Source organism: Mustelus asterias, chromosome 1 (assembly GCF_964213995.1).
Source record: "Mustelus asterias chromosome 1, sMusAst1.hap1.1, whole genome shotgun sequence".
In the NCBI taxonomy this organism is placed as follows: Eukaryota; Metazoa; Chordata; class Chondrichthyes; order Carcharhiniformes; family Triakidae; genus Mustelus; species Mustelus asterias.
This window is the reverse complement of record NC_135801.1, coordinates 106942199-106962070: the sequence shown is the minus strand read 5'-3', so window position 1 is coordinate 106962070 and position 19872 is coordinate 106942199. Positions and strand designations below refer to the sequence as shown.

General features: G+C 41.7%; 1 protein-coding gene across 8 annotated transcripts in view; it reads left to right on the top strand.

Annotated features, from left to right (window-relative positions):
• The window catches only part of LOC144495888 (amyloid beta precursor protein binding family B member 2-like), a 330576-nt gene that overhangs the window by 166958 nt on the left and 143746 nt on the right, over positions 1-19872 (top strand). For 2 of the 8 annotated variants that reach the window (XM_078216713.1, XM_078216647.1), the window contains exons 5-6: positions 4273-4478; positions 15474-15533. In XM_078216713.1, coding sequence (XP_078072839.1) covers positions 4273-4478; positions 15474-15533 — 266 coding nt within the window. Of the gene's footprint in view, positions 1-4269; positions 4479-14912; positions 15225-15473; positions 15534-19872 lie in introns of those variants that run through there. The other 6 variants (XM_078216657.1, XM_078216637.1, XM_078216696.1 and 3 more) reach the window with 5 other exon arrangements.

The window sequence follows — 19872 nt, the reverse complement described above, 5'->3', positions numbered from 1 at the left end:
TATGGACCCCAAGAACTCTCTGTTCCTCCACAGTCTTCAGAACCCTACCTTTGACCCTGTAATCCACATTTAAATTAGTCCTACCAAAATGAATCACCTCACATTTATCAGGGTTAAACTCCATTTGCCATTTTTCAGCCCAGCTTTGCATCCTATCTATGTCTCTTTGCAGCCTACAACAGCTCTCTACCTCATCCACTACTCCACCAATCTTGGTGTCGTCAGCAAATTTACTGATCCACCCTTCAGCCCCCTCCTCTAAGTCATTAATAAAAATCACAAAGAGCAGAGGACCAAGCACTGATCCGTGTGGCACTCCGCTAGCAACCTGCCTCCAGTCCGAAAATTTTCCATCCACCACCACCCTCTGTCTTCGATCAGAGAGCCAGTTACCTATCCAATCGGCCAATTTTCCCTCTATCCCACACCTCCTTACTTTCATCATAAGCCGACCATGGGGGACCTTATCAAACGCCTTACTAAAATCCATGTATATGACATCAACTGCCCTACCTTCATCAACACACTTAGTTACCTCCTCAAAAAATTCAATCAAATTTGTGAGGCACGACTTGCCCTTCACAAATCCGTGCTGACTATCCTGGATTAATCCGCATCTTTCTAAATGGTCGTAAATCCCATCCCTAAGGACCTTTTCCATCAATTTACCAACCACCGAAGTAAGACTAACCGGTCTATAATTACCAGGGTCATTTCTATTCCCTTAAACAGAGGGACAACATTCGCCACTCTCCAGTCCTCTGGCACCATCCCCGTGGACAGTGAGGACCCAAAGATCAAAGCCAAAGGCTCTGCAATCTCACCCCTTGCCTCCCAAAGAATCCTAGGATACATTTCATCAGGCCCAGGGGACTTATCGACCTTCAGTTTATTCAAAACTGCCAGGACATCCTCCCTCTGAACATCTATTTCCTCCAGCCCATTAGCCTGTAACACCTTCTCGTCCTCAAAAACATGGCCCCTCTCCTTGGTGAACACTGAAGAAAAGTATTCATTCATCACCTCGCCTATCTCCACTGACTCCATACACAAGTTCCCACTACTGTCCTTGACCGGCCCTAACCTCACCCTGGTCATTCTTTTATTCCTCACATAAGAGTAAAAAGCCTTGGGGTTTTCCTTGATCCGACCCGCCAAGGACTTCTCATGTCCCCTCCTAGCTCTCCTAAGCCCCTTTTTCAGCTCATTCCTTGCTAACTTGTAACCCTCAATCGAGCCATCTGAACCTTGTTTCCTCATCCCTACATAAGCTTCCCTCTTCCTTTTCACAAGACATTCCACCTCTTTCATGAACCATGGTTCCCTCTCTTGGCCATTTCCTCCCTGCCTGACAGGGACATACCTATCAAGGACACCCAGTATTTGTTCCTTGAAAAAGTTCCACTTTTCATTAGTGCCTTTCCCTGACAGTTTCTGTTCCCAACTTATGCCCCCTAATTCTTGCCTAATCGCATCATAATTACCTCTCCCCCAATTGCAAACCTTGCCCTGCCGTACGGCCTTATCCCTCTCCATTGCAATAACAAAAGACACCGAATTGTGGTCACTATCTCCAAAGTGCTCTCCCACAACCAAATCTAACACTTGGCCCGGTTCATTTCCCAGTACCAAATCCAATATGGCCTCACCTCTTGTCGGCCTATCCACATATTGTGTTAGGAAACCCTCCTGCACACACTGCACAAAAACTGCCCCATCTGAACTATTTGACCTACAAAGGTTCCAATCAATATTTGGAAAGTTAAAGTCCCCCATGACAACTACCCTGTGACCCCCACACATATCCATAATCTGTATGTACACAGATTTATCAGGATTACACAAGTTACAGAATATATCTTGCACTTTGATTATCTCAGTAAGTACACAGTCCATGTAAACTGATAGGCAAAATATAGTCAGACTGAATTCCAGTCACTTCAGAACATTAGCCTTAAGTGACCCTTTGGTGTCTCCCAACTTATTTTCCAACATGACCCTATTTTAAAATTGTGACCTCACGCCAATAAAACCAAAATAGCAATAAAGCAGCATAGTAACATGCAGCATATAATAGTTTGTGTGTTATGGATCATCACATAATCGACATATATTACATCTATGATCATCTATGTTTTGAAAGCACTCTGTAATATTATTTTGAGTTGTCAGTTTCAGACAAAGGCTCCACAATCCCAGTCAGTGAAGCCACTCTCCTGCTTCCTGTCCCAGGATAACTACACGTGCACCCTGCTGCATATTACTCCCTGACCCCCAAAAAGTTGGTTAACGTTAAACACCTATGCCACCCTGATGTATCTAGGTGGTCTTTCTAGTGTGCTGCCATGTGCTGAGATTTTGGGGATAATTCAGAAGGCACAACATAACATGCTTCCTCTTCCTTGGAATGAATTTAAGGGGGAGGACGAGGCAACCATGGCTGACGAGGGAAGTCGGGGATAGCATAAAAGCAAAGGAAAGAGCATACCGTGATGCAAGGGATAGTGGGAAGCCAGAGGATTGGGAAGCCTTTAAAAGCAAGCAGAGAACAACTAAAAAAATAATAAGGGTGGAGAAGATGAAATATGTGGGTAAGCTAGTTAGTAATATAAAAGAAGATTGCAAGAGTCTTTTTTAAATATATAAAAAGTGAGAGAGGCAAGAATGGACATTGGACGTCCCAACATTGAGACCCATTGTGTGTTGCCCAGCTGACAGCCACAGCGTGATCATCATTCACGCAGACCTACCCTGGCGGTGTGGGGGAGGTTATTGACAGATTTCTGACAATGGACCCAGATGTGCTGCTGAACCCTGGCCCGCTAACCATCTCATCCAGATTTCCTTGGTCAGGTGGGAATCTCTTCCTTTCTAGCCATTCCTGTGCTAGCTGGAGGAGAACCTGCAGGGTGACATTGCTGAACCATGGAGCCATCCCCTGTCTGCCCTGTGCTCATTCTCCTGGTAAAAGCTCCTTGCTCAGATTTCTGGACTGATTGCTGCAGACACTGGAAATGAAGGATGTTGTGGCCAATAAAGGAGCTAGATCACGTTGATCAATGCCTTCTTTCTTGCAGATGAATGCAAACAGTCTGTGTTGTATGGTGTGTCTACTCAGCTGTAGGCATACTAAGTTAGAAAGAATTAAATCACTGCAGGCAGGTCTGGTTGATGTTTAAAAATGGTGCTCCTACAGCAGTTCAAGAAGATGACTCGAGGGCAATTAGGTGTAGACAACAAATGCCTAACCACTGATGCCCACAAACCGTGAAAGAATAAATTAATGAAAACGTCTCTACATGAAGATCATAAGTTTCAATCACACATTGCCAGTTCTTTCAGTTCCGTTAGATCTTAAGAACTGACGGAGGTTTCAGTGGAAAGCCAGCAAAAAGATAAGATGCCAAGTGTAAATTCCCTTCGTGAGAGGGCTTCAGAGAGCAGCTGGGGCAGAAAGAGAGGAGGGGAATACACAAAGACAGATGGGAGAGGATATAAGCGTGAGAATGTTAGAGAAGGTGCGCAACAAGATCATGGAGGTATTTGAGGACAAAGGTGAGGATTTTAAATGTTGAATGTTTCAGGGCTTAGTGACTTCCCCACTGCTAGTTAATAAAGAAATAGATGTTGGATGAGTAGAGCTTAATTTGGGAGGTCAGTATGAAGGGCAGAATAGAATATGAACCAAAGATAAGGTTTTCAGTGGTGGGTAGACTGAGGTAGCACCAGAGGAATTTTGTAGAGGGGAAGTAAGCAGTGAGCAGTTTTGCTGGTGCTGTGATTGGGATTTCGGGTTTGAAGCTTAGTTTAGAATGCCAAGGTTTTGCTTGCTTCGTTTGATCCTGAGAAAATAGCCAGAAAGGAGGATGCAGTCAGCAACAGGGAAGAACGGGCTGTGATGGGGACCAAAAACAATTGAAGGGCATTATGACTTATCACACGGAGTTGGTTGTGATGTTGACAAATTTTGAGGATGGCCAACTTTGAAGGATGAGCATTTATTTTCAGATATTTAGTTTCTTGTGAGTTGTTTATGCTCTGTACATATTTGGAATCCAATTGGATCTTTCCAGATTTAAAGGAATCTTAACATTCATTGATAAAGAGGTGACTTTTATTCTGTCTAAAGGATCCAGACAAAAGCCCTACTCGCCACCACCTGGTCTCTGACCTATAGCTTACTTCAATAATCAGAAATGCTAGTGTAATCCTCAAGGATTAAATCAGTGCTTTAATTTTGTTAATTTCTTTTTCAACTCCATTTCCTAGCAGATATATGGAGTGATCAATCATTTCAGACTGACCCTGACCTCCCACCAGGATGGAAGAAGATCAATGACAGTCCTGGCATCTATTATTGGCATATACCAACAGGCACTACGCAATGGGAGCGGCCAGTATCCACATCAGCAGAAGTCTCAGACGCACGAAAAGGATCATTGAACTCCATTACCCCTTCTCCCACTCCAGAAAACGAGGTAACATTTTGTATTAAGTTAGCATAATTATATCTGCACATTATTTATTTGGGAATGCTTTCTAAAATCAACTGAGTGCAAATGAACGACAAGGGATTTGTATTTCATTCTCACTATCCTTCTCTCCCTCCACTACCATTCTGCATATTGCACATGCTATGTCTGTTTGAAAGGATGACTTGTTTTCAGCATTCTGTCATTTCAATTTTGAACTGATCTACAGGTGTACCAGATTATTGGTGCTGGACAGTTCCCTCCCTTCCAAAAATCTTCTCTCTACTCCGCCTGCAGCCGTGACTATTTATATATCTAATTTTTATGTTTAAATTTTAGTTTTAGTTGCTTTAAATTTAGTTTTGTTTTAAATTTTAGTTGTTGCTCTTTTGGTATCAGTGTCTTTTTTGGTTTAGTATTTTTCAAAGAATCATGGAGCTGTACAGCAAAGAAGGAGGCCATTCAGCTCAACATGTCTCCTTTTTAGTATTTTTTAAATTCTACCTAGCTTGAAGCCTATAATCAAGAGGTTTGGTGCACACCTTCCTCCCAGCCTGCTGCTATTGCCTTCATTAATGGCAGCCAAAGACCAATACGTTTTCTTTCCTCAGCATCTGTATGATGCAACTTAGATTGGGATATGATGGGAGAGGAATTTAACTCTGTACCTTGCCCAAATCTGTGGCATGAAGAATTGCCACTTTAATATATTGTGCTAATGTGCAGTCTGTTTTGTTTTTTAAAAACAAAATTTAATTTTCTGTTTTGTTAATGAATAAAAGTTAGGCAGCGACAATAGAGACCCTGAAATTAACAATTCAAATAAGGTTTCATTTTAAAAGTTTAAAAAAGTTTATTTATTAGTGTCACAGTCGGCTTACATTAACACTGCATTGAAGTTATTGTGAAAATCCCCGGGTCATCACACACCGGCGCCTGTTCGGTTACACTGAGGGAGAATTTAGCATGGCCAATGCACCTAACCAGTACGTCTTTCGGATTGTGGGAGCAAACCGGAACACCTGGAGGAAACCTGTGCAGACTCTGCCAGACAGTGACCCAAGCTGGGAATCGAACCCGAGTCCCTGGCACTGTGAGGCAGCAGTGCTCACCACTGTGCCACCAGGCGGCACGGTAGCACAGTGGTTAGCACTGCTGCTTCACAGCTCCAGGGTCCTGGGTTCGATTCCCGGCTCGGGTCACTGTCTGTGTGGAGTTTGCACATTCTCCTCGTGTCTGCGTGGGTTTCCTCCGGGTGCTCCGGTTTCCTCCCACAGTCCAAAGATGTGCGGGTTAGGTTGATTGGCCAGGTTAAAAAAAAAAAAAAAAATTGCCCCTTAGAATCCTGAGATGCGTAGGTTAGTGGGATTAGCGGGTAAAATATGTAGGGGTAGGGCCTGGGTGGGATTGTGGTCGGTGCAGACTCGATGGGCCGAATGGCCTCCTTCTGCACTGTAGGGTTTCTATGATTCTATGATTCTAAGTGAACTTGTTTTATTCTGTAGTTTAAACTTTAAATGTTTTCTCATGCATAGGTGTTAGCATTGTAATATACAGAGTCCTGATATTAATGCGTCTTTTGCTGCTGGGCTGGACTTTATACAGGCTTAATATCATAAGAACATAAGAGCATAAGAACTAGGAGCAGGAATAGGCCATCTGGCCCCTCAAGCCTGCTCTGCCATTCAGTAAGATCATGGTTGATCTTTTCGTGGACTCAGCTCCACTTACCCACCCACTCACCATAACCCTTAATTCCTTTACTGTTCAAAAATGTATCTATCCTTGCCTTAAACACGTTCAATGAGGTAGCCTCAACTGCTTCACTGAGCAGGGAATTCCACAGATTCACAACCCTTTGGGTGAAGAAGTTCCTCCTCAACTCAGTCCTAAATCTGCTCCCCCTTATTTTGAGGTTATGCACCCTAGTTCTAGTTTCACCTGCCAGTGGAAACGACTTCCCTGCTTCTATCTTGTCTATTCCCTTCATAACCTTGTATGTTTCTATAAGATCTCCCCTCATTCTTCTGAATTTCAATGAGTATAGCCCCAGTCAACTCAGTCTCTCCTCATAAGCCAATCGTCTCAACTCCGGAATCAACCTAGTGAATCTCCTCTGCACCCCCTCCAGTGCCAGTATATCCTTTCTCAAGTAAGGCGACCAAAACTGTACACAGTACTCTAGGTGTGGCCTCACACTTTGTTTTCAGTGGAAACGTTTTCTTTGATGATGGATCTGTTGCCTTTTTGATCCCTTCATAAATGCCCCTACCATTCCCTGTGTCCAAGGACATGTGGGTATTCTGGCATTGCCTAGCAGTCTCTTGGACTTTACTTGAAGCAGCTCTTAGTGTGTTCAGAGTCTTCTTGCTCAGATCTCTTGTAATAAATGTCAACAGACCATTTGGCTTCAATGACAGGTTCCATCATAGTGATGTTAGCCTCGAACCCCAGTCAGCAGATTTAAACTCTTGCTTCCCATGTGTTGAGAGTGCAGTGCTTGCAGATAGTGTCTCAAAACATGTTCTGTTTCGCTTCTGCACTCTGTGTGGGAACGCCAGAGAGCCCCTGTTCAATAGTTGAAGAGCTGTTGGCTTTTATCAAGGTAGGTAGAATGGTTGATTTTGGCTTATCCCAAGGTTACCATCTGTGCTTTGAATGAAAAACACTTTGAATGTTGCATCTGAACTCTGGTGCAGACCAGGGAGTGATATGTATCACAGCCAGTGCTGTAGTAACTAAATGTTTTAAGAATGCTGTTCAGAGTCACATCTGGTGACTATCAGATTCTGCTGGTGCCAATGTCCTGATCTTGGATGTCTCCAGGACATTTTGTGGCATGGTTTGTTCTGAAAGATGTTAGTTGCACAAAGCTTGCAGAAGCAGCAAAACTCAACTAGTTTCTCTCCATTCTCATTTATCTTTCCCAGGCCACCATGTTTGAGGCAGGAAGGCCACGCCTTATACTCTGCACTCTGTTGAAACCCACCAGTAGGTAAAGATGTCCTGATTTGGAGATCCTTCTGATAGCTGTGACAAGCTCCTCATGGAGCTGATCTTTCACCTCTGCTGTGGAGCACAGCCAATGGAGCATGGATACTCAGAGGTTAACTGGCCCTGATGGAGAGAACACATTCTCACCATTTGTGGGGAGCTCTATTACTGAGAGTAGTGAGTTCCTTGCAACCAAGCTCACACCTTCCTCGTGCATTTCTTCTGAGCTCTTGCCCTGCAGATGAATGTGTAATGTTTTTCTTTCAGTGATCCGCTCTCAGTAAGCCTTGTCTCTTGTAGCGAGGCAATGTCAGTGTTCAGCCTTTCAAGTTCCATGCCAATCAGAGCTGTCTTTTGCACATTATCTATCCACTGCAAGTTGTCTGTCAGCCCCATGTATTTGGTCCTGACATTCCAGCTTGTCAATCAAATAGTTGGCACCGTCTTTCTTTTCATTAGTTTTGTTTGCTTGTCTGGTGCAATAGATTCTGTCCACTTATTGAGCAGACGCTACAAGTATCCATGGAAATAGATGGACTGTGGCAGGTCAGCACCTTACGAGTTGAGGGTTGCTTGACTTTTGATACACGAAGGTCTCTCCCACCACCAAAGACAGGCCGTAGCACCCATTCTCGACACCAATCGAGTTAGATTTATCGCACTTAATTGCTGTCTCTCATGTTGTCTTAATGCTCTCCAGTGAAACTGGAGTATGCTGTCCAGGGCGCAAGCCTAGGCAAAATTTATGGCGACTCTGGCCTACCAAAATGTCAGGATCTCCCTCTTATCCTCCAAGCTAGGTCCAAAGGAATTACAAAGTGCAATGTTTGGCATTGCTTTGATTGCAGGAGTTGCCAAAAAGATTGCACATTTAGTTATCAGTCTGCCTTTTGTCTCCACTCCAGATATTTTGTTTTTCTTAACCTTCAACTCTGCTGAGGCAGTGGAGCTATTCACCCATGGCTGGGAGTTTAGTTCATGTGTGCCAGGGATGTGGGCATGTGTACTGCAGTGACTTGAGGGCCAAATCTCCTCCAGGTTCCTCTGAAGCTTTAGTCTGGAGCCACTTAGAACTCAGTTTCCATGTGTCATCATGAGGTGGTACAGATAAGGACCTGCCAATGAAGAGGCTGTGAACTGACAAGGAGAGGTTTACACATTTCTCTCTCTTTGCTGTAGCCAATGATGTAGGCTGAAATTGAGAAGCAAACTAGCACACAGAAGCGGAAAACATACGAACTCTCTTCACCCACACAGTAGACAAGTTTCATCGATCTTTTGGCGCACTCACATTACATCGACCTGTTGGAGACGCTATATTCATGACATTTTAATGATATGTATACCTGGATTCCCTAAGTTCTCTGGAAAGAGAGGTGGTCACGCCGCAGGCTCAGACTCCGCAGGCAGGAAGGGAATGGGTGACCACCAGACAGAGCAAGAGAGATAGGCAGGTAGTGCAGGAATTTCCTGTGGCCATTCCCCTGCAAAACAGATATATGGCTTTGGATACTGTTGAAGGAAATGACCTCTCTTGAGGAAGCAGCAGCAGCCAAACTCGTTGCACCACGGTTGGTTCTGCTGAAGAAGGGAGGGGTAAAAGGTGTGCCAGTGCAATAGTGATAGGGGATTCAATTGTAAGGGGAATAGACAGGCGTTTCTATGGCCGCAAACAAGACTCCAGGATGGTATGTTGCCTCCCTGGTGCTAGGGTCAAGGATGTCTCCGAGCGGCTGCAGGACATTCTGAAGGGGGAGGGCAAACAGCTAGTGGTCATAGTACACATTCGTAGAAAGGACATACGTAAAAAAAGGGATGAGGTCCTAAAAGCAGAATACAGGGGGCTAGGAAGAAAGTTAAGAAATCGGACCTCAAAGGTAGGATTACTACCATTGCCACGTGCTAGTCAGAGTAGAAATTGCAGGATATATCGGATAAATACGTGGCTGAAGAGATGGTGTCGGGGGGAGGGGGGGTGGGGGGTGGTGGTTTCAGATTCCTGGGGCATTGGGACCAGTTCTGGGGGAGGTGGGACCTGTAAAAATTGGACGGATTACACCTGGGCAGGACTGGGACTGATGTCCTAGATGGAGTGTTCGCTAGAGTGGTTAGGGAAGGTTTAAACTAATATGCCAGGAGGATGGGAACCGATGTTAGGAGTCTGAGGAGGAGGGAGCAAGGACAAAATGTGGGGAGGATGTTCTAACTACATCAAAAATCAGGAAAAAATTAAAAGGAAGAACTCAGGAGATGTTGTTAATGGAAGTGTTAGAATTCAAAATGAAGGTACAAAAACTAGCATAAGGGCACTTTATCTGAATCCTCGTAGCATTCGAAACAAGATAAATGAGTTGCTGGCACAAATCATTGCGAACGAGTATAATTTGGTGGCCATTACAGAGACATAGTTGCAGGATGGTCACGACTGGGAGTTAAATATCCAGGGGTATCAAACTGTTCGGAGGGACCGACAGGAAGGTAAGGGAGGTGGTGTAGCTCTGATATTTAAGGATGACATCAGGGCGGTAGTGAGAGATGATATAGGTTCTATAGAAAAAAAGGTTGAATCCATTTGGATGGAAATTAGAAATAGTAAGGAGAAAAAGTCACTGATAGGCCATCAAATAATGACATCATGGTGGGGCAAGAAATAAACAAAGAAATAACTGATGCATGTAAAAATGGTGCAGCAATTATCATGGGGGATTTTAATCTACATATCAATTGGTCAAACCAGGTCAGTCAAGGCAGCCTTGAGGAGGAGTTCATAGAATGTATCCACGATAGCTTCCTTGAACAGTATGTAATGGAACCTACGAGGGAGGGAGCTATCCTAGATCTGGTCCTGTGTAATGAGACAGGAATAATTAATGATCTTGCAGTTAGGGATCCTCTCGGCAGAAGCGATCACAGTATGGTTGAATTTAAAATACAGATGGAGAGTGAGAAGGTAAAATCCAATACCAGTGTCTTGTGCTTAAACAAAGGAGACTACAAAGGGATGAGGGAGGCGTTGGCTAAGGAAGACTGGGAGCAAAACCTTTATGGTGGGACAATTGAGGAACAGTGGAGGACTTTCAAAGCGATCTTTCACAGTGCTCAGCAAACTTATATACCAGTGAAAAGGAAGGACTGTACGAAACGAGATAATCAGCCATGGATATCTAAGGAAATAAAGGAAGGTATCAAATTGAAAGAAAATGCATTCAAAGTGGTAAAGATTAGTGGGAAGCTAGAGGATTGGGAAATCTTTAAAGGTCAACAGAAAGCCATGAAAAAAGCTATAAAGAAAAGTAAGATGGATTATGAGAGTAAACTAGCTCAGAATATAAAAACAGATAGCAAACGTTTCTACAAATATATAAAATGAGGAAGAGTGGCTAAAGTAAACATTGGTCCTTTAGAGGATGAGAAGGGGGATGTAATAACTGGAAATGAGAAAATGGCTGAAGCATTGAACGGGTATTTTGTGTCAGTCTTCACAGTGGAAGACACAAATAACATGCCAAAAATTGATGACAGGAAGGCAATGCAAGTGAGGACCTAGAAACTATTATCATGGAAGAGGTAGTGTTGGGCAAGTTAATGGGGTTAAAGGTAGACCAGTCTCCTGGTCCTGATGGAATGCATCCCAGGGTACTAAAAGAGATGGCGGGAGAAATAACAAATGCACTAGCGGTAATTTACCAAAATTCGCTGGACTCTGGGGTGGTTCCCGCAGATTGGAAAACAGCAAATGTGATACCACTGTTTAAAAAAGGAGGTAGACAAAAGGCGGGTAACTATAGGCCGGTTAGCTTAACTTCTGTAGTAGGGAAACTGCTCGAATCATCAAGGAAGAAATAGCGAGGCATTTGGATATAAATTGTCCCATTGGTAAGACGCAGCATGGGTTCATGATGGGAAAGTCATGTTTGACGAATTTAGTGGAATTCTTTGAGAACATTACATGTGCAGTGGACAATGGGGAACCTGTGGATGTGGTGTATCTGGATTTCCAAAAGGCATTTGACAAGGTGCCGCACCAAAGACTGCTACATAAGATAAAGGTGCACAGTGTTACAGGTAATGTATTAGCATGAATAGAGGATTGATGAACTAACAGAAAGCAAAAAGTGGGGGTAAATGGGTGTTATTCTGGTTGGCAATCAGTGACTAGTGGTGTGCCTCAGGGATCAGTGTTGGGACCGCAATTGTTTACGATTTACATAGATGATTTGGAGTTGGGGACCAAGTGTAGTGTGTCAAAATTCGCAGATGACACTAAGATGAGTGGCAGAGCAAAGTGTGCAGAGGATGCTGAAAGTCTGCAAAGGGATATAGATAGTGAGTGGTCGAGGGTCTGGCAGATGGGAGTACAATGTTGGTAAATGTGAGGTCATCCATTCTGGTAGAAATAACAGCAAAATGGACTATTATTTAAATGGTAAAAAATTGCAGCATGCTGCTGTGTAGAGGGACTTGGGTGTCCTTGTGCAAGAATCACAAGAAGTTGGTTTGCAGGTGCAGCAGTTAATTAAGAAGGCAAATTGAATTTTGTCCTTCATTGCTAGAGAGATGGAGTTTAAAAACAGTGAGGTTATGTTGCAGCTATATGAGGTGCTGGTGAGGCCACATCTGGAGTACTGTGTACAGTCTTACTTGAGAAAGGATATACTGGCACTGGAGGGCATGCAGAGGAGATTAACTAGGTTGATTCTGGAGTTGAGAGGGTTGGCTTATGAGGAAAGACTGAGTAGGACATACCCAGTCATACTCGGGGTTATACTCATTGGAATTCAGAAGAACGAGAAGAGATCTTATAGAAACATACAATATTATGAAGGGAATAGATAAGATAGAAGCAGGGAAGTTGTTTCCACTGGCAGGTGAAACTAGAACTCGGGGGCATAGCCTCAAAATAAGGGGAAATAGATTGAGGAGGAACTTCTTCAACCAAAGGGATGTGAATCTGTGGAATTCCCTGCCCAGTGAAGCAGTTGAGGCTACTTCATTGAATGTTTTTAAGGCAAGGATAGATACATTTTTGAACAGTAAAGGAATTAAGGATTATGGTGAGCAGACGGGTAAGTGGAGCTGAGTCCACGAAGAGATCAGCCATGATCTTATTGAATGGCAGAGCAAGCTCGAAGGGCCAGATGGCCTACTCCTGCTCCTAGTTCTTATGTTCTTATGACCTCCACTATTTTGAAATTACTCTATCCTGTTATCCGTTTTGGGTTCAAAGTGGATGACCTCATTTTTGTCTACATTGCAATCCATTCATAACAATTTTTACCATTAATTTAACCTATCAAGATCTCTTTTCATCTACATTGCTTACCATCATGCCTATCTTTGCGGACTAGACATATTTGGACATGTAGTTTTCTATCCCATCATTTAAGTCAGCCATGAAGACAGTGAATAGTTGAGGCCCCAACACAGATCTTTACTGTTGTGTTTTTATAATGACATAAAGGCAGCAAATGCTCATAAGGGATTGTGTAAGCATGTTACGAGTTCATCTATTTACAATAGGCACATGAGAATGTATATACATGGATAGAAATTTTGAAGACATCATCATCAGTGTGTGCTGTGTTCTGCTCACAGGCCAAAGTGAAACTGAGAATGGATCACATGATGTATTTCCCTTCTGGTGGTGGCATGCTGCTCTCCCTTGACATATTATATAACACTAATGGGGCACCTCTAGTCACTTTCTGCTAATTAGGTTGCCTGCCCGTTATTGCTACTACACTCTCTCCATTGCTCAGTCAGTTTCCTAACCAGATCAATCATTTGCCTATGAGCTTCAACTTTAGCGATGTATTTAGCTAGGGACCAGGAGGGATTTTATCAAATGCTATCTAACAGCCCATATAAATAACTTCAGTCACCACATTAAAAAAGTAATTCAAACTTGTCAGGCATGGGCCAACCTCTGTGCTTTCTGATCAGCTGAAAATTTTCAAGGTGTTCAGTCACGTTATCCTTAATTATAGATTCTCGTATTTTCTCTGCAACAGATGTTGAGGCTAATTGGTCTATTATGTCTATTGGTCTATTAAACCATTCTGTGGTTTCTCACCCTTTTCAAATAATGAATTGATGTGCAATTTTTCAATCACAATGAACCGGATCCAAGTCAAGAAAACTTTGATCGATTATAGTTAATGCATCTATAATGTTCTCCCTTAATGCCTTTTAAACCATCTGGGATTTGTAATTCTTTTGTGCCATTATTTTCTTTGTTACTCTTATTTTATTTGCATTAATTTTGGTGAATCCCTGTCCTAATTCAGTATTATATTCTTTGGGACTTTAGCATGCAGACTTCTTCCATTGCTGTAAATATTGATGCAATATAATTATTCAGCCTGTCAATGAAAATAGGAAATGATGGACAATGTCACTGTTATCATGTTTCAAGGCGTCCACTTTGCCCCTGATCCCTCTCTTCTTCCTGTAATTGTTTTTTAAAAATTATAGTTGATATCCATTGTAATATTTTTATGCTTCCTTCCAATAGTTATTATTTGTTTTGTCATTTTTTCTGTTCTCTGTATCTTTCCTATTTGCCAGGATCTGTGCTATTTTTTTGGGTATTTGAATACTTTTTCAGCTTAGTTTTATGTCACCTCTTACGTCTTTAGATATCTCTGGCTGTCCTTTTTGGCAAGTAGAAGTTTTGTCCTTTAAGGGTATAAACTAGTTTCATATCACATCAAATTTGTTTTCGAACACCTTCTACTGATCTTCTGTCACGTTAACAGAATTGTTCCATTTGCAGTGGATATTCCTTGTCTCATCCCATTAGAATCCGTCTTGCTTAAATTCAGAATCTTCACAGCTGTTTTGCATCTCCTGCTTCCAAGCATTAGGTTGAACACTATCTATCATATTATGATTGCTATTCGATAAATGTTTATGCACCATTCAGCTGTTAACTAAATCTGGTTCCTTACTGATTACTAAATCTACTGTGACATGCCTCCTTGTTGATTCAAAGACATATTGCTGCAGGAAACTATCCTGGACACACTCAGGAAAATTTAACACTTTTGTGACATATACTGGTCAGCTTATCCCATTCTACATGGAAGTTAAAATCCACCATTAATACCATTCTGCCATTGTTACATGCATGTCCAACCTCTGCACTTATAGAGTCTACCACTTCACAGCTGCTACTATTTTCTAATTTAAATGGAGTTTTAAATCCTTTTCTATTTCTGAAATCTACCAAGAAAGTTCTTCCAATCTGTTTCCCAGACAGTTGAATAAGCTGCTGCTATCAGAATATCCTTCAACCTTTTAAGCGGTGCTGACTGGCTTTAATTGGCACCAACCTTGCATGAACTTGGACCCCTGCTGAACATGCAGCCACTCAGTGACGTGCTTAGTGCTGGGCTGCACGCCACAATTATGGAAATAAGCAGAAAGCACAATGTCTGAGTGCTCCCTGCATAACTTTAAAGGGGTGCGGATTAATCATACATCGCAGTCCTTGTGTCTATTATTAGGTTTTATTGAATTTTTAGCCCAATAAATCTGGTATTTTTCAAGAGCAGGGATTTTCCCAACTTCCTGGCAAACATTTCTTTCAACCAACACCACCAAAAATCAATTAACTCGTAATTCTATCATTGCTACTTGTTGGATCTTGCTGTCTACAATGTAACTGCTGCATCAGCCTTGATAACAACATTACTTTACTGTGTGAAACACTTGGAGATGTTTCTAAGAGATGGAATCAGGTGTATGTTCATGCAAGTTTGTGTTCCTCTTTTATTCATAATTATCTCCGTTGTACATGTGTGTTTAGTTTAGAGTTGGTTGCATGGGATTGTAAACACGGTAAATCATTAACCACAAATCTTGTTAAAAGCCAGTAGTTTTTAATAGAAATGTTACTGTAGCATTTAGAAGCTGATCCACTAACTGCTTTAGTGTGCTAACCTTGTCCTTTTTTCTGTTTTTATGCATATGTGTCCCTTCCTCTGTGATTAATTGTATATCTAGAAACCGTGGACTGATTTTGCTGTGCTGAATGGTGGAAAGATTAATAGTGACATTTGGAAGGCAAGTATTTTATGAATATTATTCAGCTAGCATATTCTTCCAAAAAAAAGAAAATTAGTTTTATAATTCCAATGCAATTTAATATCCAAATTAACTTGAATATATGTACTAAGCAGCAGGTAATTAAACCATTTGACAGCACTGAAGTGTTAACTAAATCAAAACACCAACGTGGTATTTGTAAGTTTTAAAACTTTTACTGGATTTGGGTTCATGGGGATGAAATAACGTGTGGTACAAAATAGTTCAGACTCTTCTGATTTATATAATGCAATTTACTATTAATTTACACATTCAATACATGCTGTGATGGCAGCTGTCACCTTGCTGTGCCTCGAATGGGCAAACAAGTTTATATGAATATTAGTGTCTAGTGACTTTTTCATGTGGCTTTCGAGGATTAGAAGAATTGCAACCATGTTAACTTTTTAAAAACTTAACCCATTCTTTTCCCCGGATATGTGCTGTGGCAAATGTTCCAAGTAGAATATGATTGGATACCCAAGTGTTATTACCAGTTGGTGTTTAAATTAAGTTGACTTCTCTGTGTGACAGTGTCTCTCTGGAGCTTATTTAAAATCAATTCTGGTAAGATTGAAGCTCTTGAAGAAACAAAAAGCTCTAAGGTCTGTGCATGAGACAATATGAAACATCTTGATGAAAGTAAATTTTGTCAGTAGCTAACTTGTATTTATGATCTTAACTTGCAAATTATAGTTACCATAATTTTAGTCTGTGGCATACTAACTTCAAGTTTGATGCACTGATGGCTAATTCCGATTGCAAGGAGAAGGTGCCGCATGACATAAATTGTTCTCGCTTTCTGAAATCCTTTCCAAAATTAAATGTCCTGTATTGTTTACTAATGTCCAAACTAATGGGGGAGTTAATGAATAGGAATGAAAGTTGATTTTGTCTTTCTAGTTGCAGAACACCATTTTATTTGTTTCTCCAAAGTTGCAAACATATTGTTCCAATATATTGCAACATTTACTTCTTCCTTTTGTAATCATTGTATTAAAGCCATTACTTTTCGACTATAGCTCAATTTTTACCATGGCATCGGAACTGGAGATGGTTCACTCATTCCTTTACTTGGATTTTAAAATATAATTTTCATTCCTCATCCATTGCTGTTTTTTTTTATTTGCCTCAGTTTTTTGAGGTTCGTTCTTCTGTGTTTTAGTTTTTCAATAAGGATAAAGGACACATTCAAAGCAGTGTCCTCAGCAAAACACATTTTGAATGTCAGTTATGAAGATGTTTGGAGCAAAATGGCAAAATCTGGATTTTTCTGCATATTTTACTTTTCTGCATTGTGATATTTATTGGTCGTTGGAATGTATTTTGTTTACATGACATTTGTGGGATCAGACACTGCTACAGTGTCTTTTACATATTTGTAAATGGTGTTAAGCACATGAGAGGCCGGGTGCCTGGTGCGTTTGGCCGTATTTCTGTTTCTATTGTATCAGGAATTGGAGAGGATACATTAAGTTTTGCAGTGTGCACAGTACTGTTTTCTAGTTACTCAAAACTCCATCTGAATTAAAGCAGTGGATAAAATTTAAAGGTCAGTGCCTTGATAGATATTTTTAAAGTTCTTTTCCATTTTTGAAGCAGTTTGTTTTGTATTGATTACATGAGTGGGTTGGATAGAACCGGAGCAATCAATTTCCTAAAGCTGTTCTGGTATAGTCCAATCCCCAAAATGTGATACTGCATCTAGTTTTATGTATTTGGGATAATTTTGTCCACAAATTACATACTATATACAACACAGAAACAGTCTATTTGGTCCAAACAGACCATGGCAGTGTTTATGCTCCACTCAAGCCTCCTCCTATCTTTTCTTCATCCAAATTTATCACTGTAACCATCTATTCCCATCTCCCTCATATGCTTGTCTGGCTTCCTCTTAAATGCATCAATACATTTCTTGTGGTCATGAGTTCCACATTCCCACCACTTGTTGGGTAAAGAACAAAGAACAATACAGCACAGGAACAGGCCCTTCGGCCCTCCAAGCCTGCACCGTTCATGTGTTCCTAACTAGACCATCCGTTTGTATCCCTCTACTCCCAGTCTGTTCATGTGGCTATCTAGATAAGTCTTAAATGATCCTAGCGTGTCTGCTTCAACCACCTTGCTTGGTAGTGCATTCCAGGCCCCCACCACCCTCTGTGTAAAAAATGACCCCCGCATATCTGTATTGAACCTTGCCCCATTTACCTTGAACTTGTGACCCCTTGTGTTTGTCATTTCTGACCTGCGAAAAAGCTTCCAACTGTTCACCCTATCTATGCCCATCATAATTTTATAAACTTCTATTAGGTCGCCCCCCAATCTCCGTCTTTCCAGGGAGAACAACCCTAGTTTACTCAATCTCACCTCATAGCTAATACCCTCCGTACCAGGCAACATCCTGGTAAACCTTTTCTGCACTTTCCCCAAAGCCTCCACGTCCTTCTGGTAGTGTGACGACCAGAACTGAACGCAGTATTCCAAATGTGGCCTAACCGACGTTCTATATAACTGCAACATCATATGCCAACTTTTATACTCTATGCCCCGTCCAAAAAAGCCAAGCATGCCATATGCCTTCTTCACCACCTTTTCCACCTGTGCTGCCACCTTTAAGGATCTGTGGACTTGCACACTCAGATCCCTCTGTGCGTCTATACTCCTGATGGTTCTGCCATTTATTGTATAGCTCCCCCCTGCATTAGATCTACCAAAATGCATCACTTCGCAGGATCGTGGGATTATATTCATTGGAGTTTAGGAGGTTGAGGGGAGATCTGATAGAAACTTACAAGATAATGAACGGCTTAGATAGGATGGACGTAGGGAAGTTGTTTCCATTAACAGGGGAGACTAGGACGCAGGGGCACAGCCTTAGAATAAAAGGGAGTCACTTTAGAACAGAGATGAGGAGAAATTTCTTCAGCCAGAGAGTGGTGGGTCTGTGGAATTCATTGCCACAGAGGGCTGTGGAGGCCGAGACGTTGAGCGTCTTCAAGACAGAAATTGATAAATTCTTGATTTCTCGAGGAATTAAGGGCTATGGGGAGAGAGCGGGTAAATGGAGTTGAAATCAACCATGATTGAATGGTGGAGTGGACTCGATGGGCCGAATGGCCTTACTTCCGCTCCTATGTCTTATGGTCTTATGGTCTTATCTGGATTAAATTCCATCTGCCATTTCTCCGCCCAATTTTCCAGCCTATCTATATCCTGCTGTATTCTCTAACAATGTTCATCACTATCCGCAACTCCAGCAATCTTTGTGTCGTTCTAAACTTACTAATCATATTTACTGAAACTTACTGAATTCCATATTTGTTTTCTTGGTGATTATCTTACATTCATGGTCTCTATTTGTGTTCTGCCATACAAATGGAAACATTCTCTAATTCAAACCCCTTGTAATTTTGAAAGTTTTTTTTAGGTCACTCCTCAGCTGCCTTTTTTCAAAAGAAAAGAGACTTGGTCTTTCAATCTTTTCCTGATTCATACATCCACGTATTTCCAATATCCTCAAATCTTCTTGCTACCCTCTCCAATGTCTCCTTGGCAAGCAGAACTGTATGCAGTACTCTGTGTGGTCTACCCAAAGTTTGATACAGATTTAACATTTACCTGCTGTACAATTCTCCCCTCTAGAGATTATGGCTAGTGGTTTGCACTTTTTTCAATGGCCTTGCTAACTGTGGTGCAACTTTTAATGATCAACGTATTTGTACTCCAAGGTCCCTTTGTTTCTTGGAGCCCCGATACTTCAGTTAATAAGAGCACCAGATCTTAATCTTGAGGGTCCCAGGTTCTAGTCCCTGTCTGGATGCTGCTTTTGGATCAAGGTGTCAACTGCCAAGGAAATGACAAAAATCAAGCACTGTCTGATGAATTCAAAGAGAGCAGAAGTGACAGATTCATTTTATCAACTAGTCTGGTATCTTCGGGGGGTATCCTCAGGGGGTGACCTCCCTTTTTTGCCTACCAAAGCGTAATATATCGCATCTATCTTTGTTGAACTTTATTTGCCATTCTGCAAGTTAATAATGTCCTCCTGCAATTTTTTGCAGTCCTCCTCCGTGTTGATCATTCCCCAATTTGGTGTCATCAGCAGACTAAGAAATTGCATTTTTGATTCCAAAGTCCTAACAGTCCAACTTGTTATGTAAACTGTGAGCAGCAGTGGTCCCAACAATGTTCCTTGTAGAACACCTCTTTCCACCTTTTACTATGTGAACACTACCCTTCACTTCCATTCTTTGCCATCTGTCTTGGAGTCAACAAGCAATCTCTTCTACCACTTGTACCTGACTCCACATTGTCT